At 35.1% G+C, this 6,663-nt stretch overlaps 1 protein-coding gene across 2 annotated transcripts; it reads right to left on the reverse strand.

The window, feature by feature from the left end:
* Nucleotides 1-200: 200 nt before the first annotated feature.
* Nucleotides 201-4,803, reverse strand: LOC109807188 (cysteine-rich receptor-like protein kinase 10). 2 transcript variants are annotated; one of them, XM_029273601.2, is made up of 7 exons: nucleotides 3,597-4,803; nucleotides 2,665-2,781; nucleotides 2,404-2,564; nucleotides 2,087-2,297; nucleotides 1,089-1,326; nucleotides 728-878; nucleotides 201-644 (listed from the first exon to the last, which is right to left on the reverse strand). In XM_029273601.2, the coding sequence occupies exons 1-7, from the start codon at nucleotides 4,372-4,374 to the stop codon at nucleotides 336-338; spliced, it is 1,965 nt and encodes a 654-aa protein (XP_029129434.1). In that variant the 5' UTR covers nucleotides 4,375-4,803; the 3' UTR covers nucleotides 201-335. The 2 variants fall into 2 exon arrangements, with proteins under 2 accessions (XP_029129434.1, XP_082921944.1); XM_083065818.1 differs by lacking the exons at nucleotides 2,404-2,564; nucleotides 2,665-2,781; nucleotides 3,597-4,803 and having other exon boundaries at nucleotides 1,089-1,321; nucleotides 2,087-2,224.
* Between the last annotated feature and the right edge of the window lie 1,860 nt (nucleotides 4,804-6,663).

Genomic DNA, 6,663 nt, shown 5'->3' on the forward strand with positions numbered 1-6,663 from the left:
GAGACGGAGGAAGACATTTTCATATGGACAAAACATTGGCTCTATTCTAGAGGTGCTTGTGGTGTTATTATCAATGAAAACACTAGTGTAACAATTTATTAATGAAAATATAATATGGGTAATAGCTGTTATATTTTCACAGAAAAAAATTTACTTATAAACTACTGTCATAGTAATTCATTTGTTTGAAAATTTTCAAATTTTTTGATGTGAAATATTTTATTTGGATTGAGAATTTATAAAGAATTTAAAATTCAAACACACTATTAAATTTTAAATGTGTTTCTAAATTGTATCCAAACATACTCTAAGCTTTGTGCCATGCTTATCCACCACTACCTGGGTAGAATATTTGTTACTGTTACTTCATTAACAGAAGGATCCTTGGAAGTTTTTGATGTTGATTCTTCTTCCTTGGTCTTTCTTCCAACTGAAAACGCAGGATGATTAGGATTTGGAAGGACCATTGTGTCACTTGCCAGCATGACAACAACTGTGGACATGGTTGGTCGATCTGCTGCATCTTCCTGAACACACAACAAACCAATGTGTATGCACTTCATAACTTCACTGCCTTTGTATGTCTTTTCTAGCATTGGATCTAACAATTCCAAGCTTTTTCCTTCACACCAAAGTCTCCAACTCTGCATGCAAATATGAAAATGATTAGAAATTCAACTTGAAACAGATACAAATGTTTTAATGATATGATAGCAGGAAAACTCACATATAGTAGAAGACTTTGACCATGGTTTGAAAGATAGAATCCACTATTCCTTCTTCCACATATGATTTCTAATAAAAGAACTCCAAAGCTGAAAACATCAGATTTCACTGAATATAACCCTTCCATAGCATATTCTGGAGCCATGTATCCACTGTTTAAAATTAAAAGAACAATTAAAATAGATAATTTGTGTAATTAGTTACATATTAACATGTCATGCTAAAAAAGTTATGACTAAGAGTATGTTTGGATAGGTGTGGAAGGGTTTTTGAAAGTTTTTCTACTGAAAGTAAAGAGTATTTTTTAATAGAGTTCTTAAAGACCCTTCTAAGATTTTATCCAAACATGCTCTAATACATACTAGGTGCCCATGACTCTGTTTGTATTTTCCTGACTTTGGCCTTTTTCAAATGTCCTTGCCAATCCAAAATCTGATATTTTTGGATTCATCTCTTGATCCAGAAGTACATTGCTAGCTTTCATATCTCTATGTATTATTCGAAGTCTAGAGTCTTCATGAAGGTACAAAAGGCCTTTTGCAATTCCATTAATAATCCTCAGTCGTAGCTTCCAATCTAGTTGCTTTCTTTTTTCCTGATCTACATGCAAGTGACAGAGGAAAGGTTTGTTAACACTAATATATGGAGCAGAAAACAATTAACAAAGTTGTACATGGAATTTGTGTTATTGAGGAACTTTTATTTTTTCCATCTTTTCAAGAAATCTCATTGCATGTATAACTACATTTAGATTGCAATATGCACAATGTGCTAATAGAAGCACGAATTCTGACAAAAACACCAGACTTAATGTCCATAATATAAGATAATGGGACACCATTATATTTTAAAATGACTTTTCTGAGGTATCATATGTCCCACAATCTAACACCTCAAGTGGAATAAGTGTGACGAATCAAAGAGATAAGCGCTGAATCTCAATAGATTGCGACAGCAAGGTTACTCTGTCACTTCCAATACTTTGTCGCGTATTTAAGTGGTTTACAAAAGATTTTACTCGTTTCTTGATAGAAATTGTGCTTCAAAGTGTCTTGCAAGGATGACCTGTCCTACAAGATTCACTAACGACACGTGCCGTGCAAGCAATATTTTGAAGGCTGTCAAATAGTGAAATTTTCTAATTCTGTTCCATCATATACATATGGTTCTTCAATCAAAGGTACAGAGAGAATATTTATAGAAAGTTTAATTTTGACAATAAACTTACTCCTCCAAACTACTACCACCACGTAGTAATATTTTAAAGCTGCTAATGTCTAGTTCTCCACAGACTTGTACAGACAATAAAAACAAAATAAAAAGGAAAAAAATGAAGGCATTTAGTTTAGTTAAAACATACTGAACAGGTGAGAGTCAAGCCCGGAATTTGTCATGTACTCATACACAAGCAGCTTTTCATTTTCCTCAATGCAGCAACCCAGTAGTCTCACTAGGTTCCTATGTTGCAGTTTGGCTATGAAGATCACTTCATTCTTGAACTCCTCCAAACCTTGACCAGATGTTTTAGAGAGTCTTTTGACAGCAATTTCGGTTCCATCCTCTAAATTACCCTGAAATAAAACATTGAAAAGAAATAAAAGGATAAGTAATTATAGCAACTAAGAGTCAAAGCAAAGTTGTACACAACTTGCATGCACATCCAAAATTCAATGACACCTTGTAAACAGGACCAAATCCACCTTCTCCTAATTTAGACAACTCTGAAAAGTTATTAGTGCTCTGGCGAATCCAGATTAAAGGGATTGTAGGAAGGTCTGCATTCAGTGCATTCTCTCTTTGAATATGGTCATGAAAAGATAAAGGAGTGGTCTCTGAGTCTGATAGCAATGCATATAGCAAGGAAACTTGTCAGTTTGTATTTTGCACTATTGCCATTGGTGAGAACTTTCAGCATGGGGGTATGTAATGTTAATTTACCTTTATTAGACAGATACCTCCAGTAGTAGGCAGAGAAACTTAGTAGAGCTACCGCCACCAACACACTCACTATGGTAATGATCAAGGTTTTTGAATTAATTGTACCTCCCTTCTTAGCTGCAAGTGCAACATTAGCGAAGATGAACATGTCATTTATTTTCTCTTATAAACCAAATGCATTCCATAAATACACAGATATAATATAAGGAATTTCCGATTTGTTATTTGTCAAAGGATTCCTATTGATAGGAGATGTGTTATAAGTTTTATTTAGTTTTGTTTTCCATTTTCTAAATACATCAAAATGCAAATTATAAAAATAAACACTTACAATGAAAAATTCTTCAAAAGTAATTAACATATTCTGCAAACAAACTCCTTTTTTACTTAAATAAGAATTTCCTGACTGCTGCTGATTGCTCACATATTAAATCCTCGATCTGTGTGCCTGAATGACCGTTTCAATATATGACATGAAATAGGTCCTGAACCTCCTTATTGCTCACATAAACAAATGGGATACTCATGTATTGAATGAGGCATTGAGATTGCTAATAACAGATATTTTCTTCCCTTATTTCTCTTTTCTCCCAATATATAATTCTGAACGAATCAGATTCAGACCCTTCACTTGATTCCATCGTAACAGGAGTTTATAGTACTATGTTGTCCTTTTTAAATTTAGGAACCATAGGCTCTCCATTATTACAAACTTAATTAAGAGTTAACCATGATAGTTACACATAGCAAGTCTTTTAGTCTTACTAACAAAACCAATTAACCAACCCAGTAAACAGAATTGAAAGACTAGTTTCTCAATTTGCAATTTGACACACTTGAGTGGGCAGTGCAGAGTGCAAGATAGAATCAAGAAACCAAAATAGTTTTAATAAGCAAAAAAGTTGAACAATTAATCCACTACTTATATGTACCTGGATTAGGTAAAGGAGAAGATGTCTGATTAGTAATCTGGTAGAACATATAATCACTATACTTTATAAGACAACTTGGAGCCAAAACCTGCCATCCTAGCTTTGCCCGACAACACTGAGGAACTTCGTCTATCATAGCCTCCAAACACTGGCTGCACTCCTCATTAGTAAGGTCCCTACTGCACTGCACCAACCCATACCTTTCCTCTCCATGACTCAAATTGAACCCTCCCATTGCATATAACTTGTTGGTCTCCACAGTGGCTTCTCTTCTCAAACTTTGCATGTAATCCTCAGCTTTCTGAGGTTCTTCTGGATCAGTGATGTTCTTTGACTCCGAAATATACCATGATGGGGTTGTGGTAAGATTCCCTATAAAGTTATGGTTTGAGTACCTGAGAATGCAGTAGTCGTACCATATCACAGCAGAGGATCTGTTAGGACAGCGCTGGAGAATCTCTGAGGCCGCAGTAAAGACACAGAACTGGCAGAAATATCCTGTGAGATCACCCCTGCAATCATAGAGGCCATACACAGCATCAACTGTGCCATTTCCTGCGGTGGTGTGGCTATATCCTTTGCCTGTGGTGGCATCAGAAGAGAGCTGTGAGAGGGTTTCGTTAAGGTTGGTTTGGTATGTCAGGGTGAGGGCTTGTTCTTTTGAGTGGTGGCAGTCAACATCCATGTAGTTTGGGGATTGTGTACTTGCACTTGCCATGATGAAGAGGGTCATCAAGCAAAGAAATCTTGGGAGGGTTATGAGTGTTCCTTTTGCCATTGTTATAATATTGGGTAATGAAATGATAGGTATAGAAATATGCTATTTAGCATGTTCAAGGTTTTCGAAAACGGTTTGCAGCTATGATATTGGTCACAAAGGCTTTGGAGGTTTCCATGACAGTAATTATGGTCACATCAGTTGCATTTGTCTGCGATTTTCTGCAATACCAAAAAACTTGACAAATGTGATTGCAATTTAAAACCTTGAGCATGTTTGGTTCCACATCCCAGATGCGATTTTTTTATGAGAAGCTAGTAGTAGTTATAACTTCCATATCCTAAACTTAGTTTTCTACTTCTTAGCAAGATTCTAATCACGCATACAGGAGAATTCAAGGTCTCAAGTTTATGCAGGGTTGTGTATGTGAAGAACTTAGGATACTAATGCACATATGTTGAAGTCAATTGCCAAAAGTTGAGCTAACTAATGAAAGCACCACGTTGAATTTAAAATGAAATAGTTGAATAAGCAGGCCAGTGATGTGATTTCTTCTGCTTCTCTTCAACACTAGAATATTAATATCTTGACGTGAAAGAATCTTCTGTTGATTTATTTTGAAATCTTATTGATTATAAAAATGTTACTTGTGCTTCATTTTTCTTTATACATCATGTTTCGTATTAAGATATTGCATGAAGCTAAGATGAGGTATGGCTTAGTTGAAAGTTTGAATTTTATTCTTATGAACTTGATTTGTAGTGCGGGGATTTCAGTTGACAATTTTACTAGCTGTATCATGTGTTTGGACCACGCTGTCTCAGAGGCTCTTCTATGACAAGAAAAAAAAAAGTTATAAACATAATGAAATGATGCGTACGTAATACGTGCGTACAGCCTTACACTACCAAATTTCTAGAATTCCAGGATACCTCCAGAATGCAAAAAGTCAAGCATCTTTGTTAGTTAGAATTATCCTAAAATCTGAAATTGTAACCAAATTAATGAAGCCAGTTCGATTAATATATCATACATATTCAACATCTTAAATGAATTAGCAAGCAATATTGATTTAATAATCAAAATATTAATTAGCCGAACTAAGCAATTGCTGTGAAAACAGATTCACATTTGGAGACCAATCTATAATATATAAAAAAGTTAAGTTCCACTCTATTACGATGACAGGTCACTCTTAAATAAACTGTGTTATCATGTTAACGAAAAAGTTTATCAGTCATTATAGAATTTCTTCTTTATTCTATGTTGTCATATCAGCGAAAAAGTATATGTAATCTCTTCTTTATGCTAATATCTCTATCTATGAAAATCTAAAAGTCACAAATCTTAAAAAGTCTCAATTCACTTCGAAGTGTGGGTGAAACTTGTTAATGCAGTAAAACTTTTCCTTTATTTTTTACTGCTATAATTATTTATGGTTGTTTGTATTAGTGGGTAAAGTTCTGCAGTAATTATGTTTACTTAGTGCAGTAGATAATATCTTGTTAGGTTTCTGATTTTAGGCAAATCTACACACTTAATGATGATGGGAACATGTGTTTTACTGACAGCATTTATGGGCTCTATGTATGGCTGTCATTTTTCATGTATTTGCCTTATATATGAATGAAAACAAGCAGAATGGTATGGTTGTTCAGCAAATACGAAATTGCTCTGTTCCCTAACCTTTCCTCTTCTCTGTTTTATGCTTCCGCTGCCCATTGCTTGTCTTAACAGTGGTATCGAGAGCATTGTTCTTATAGGCTGTGGGTCTGAAAAAAATTGAGAGGAGAGATTAAACACTTGTGAGTGAGTGATAAAATGGTTTCGGGGAATAATGGTGTATTTGCTGTTCCTCAATTTTCTGGGGAAAACTATCACATATGGATTGTCAAAATGAGATCATGTTTGAAGTCTTTTGGCTTATGGGAGTATGTAGATCAAGATAAGGAAGTTCCACCATTGAGGGCTAATCCTACAATAGCTCAAATGAAGCAACATGAGGAGGAGACTTTGAAGAAGGAAAAAGCTGTCTCATGTTTACATTCAGCTTTGACAGATGATGTTTTTACAAGCATTATGCATTTGGAAACAGCAAAACAAATATGGGACGAGTTGAACGAAAGGTATGCCGGTGATGAACGGGTGAGATCCATCAAACTATTGACTCTTAAAAGAGAGTTTGAAATGCTGAAAATGAAGGAAAGTGAATCAGTCAAGGAGTACACTTCAAAGCTGTCTCACTTGGTGAATCAAATGAGATTATATGGAGAGGTGGTCCATGACCACAAGGTAGTCGAAAAAATGTTGATCAGTCTACCCGTAAAATTTGAAGCCAAAGTTGCTGCC

This window comes from Cajanus cajan, chromosome 10 (genome assembly GCF_000230855.2).
Source record: "Cajanus cajan strain Asha chromosome 10, NIPB_CcT2T_4, whole genome shotgun sequence".
Lineage (NCBI taxonomy): Eukaryota > Viridiplantae > Streptophyta > Magnoliopsida > Fabales > Fabaceae > Cajanus > Cajanus cajan.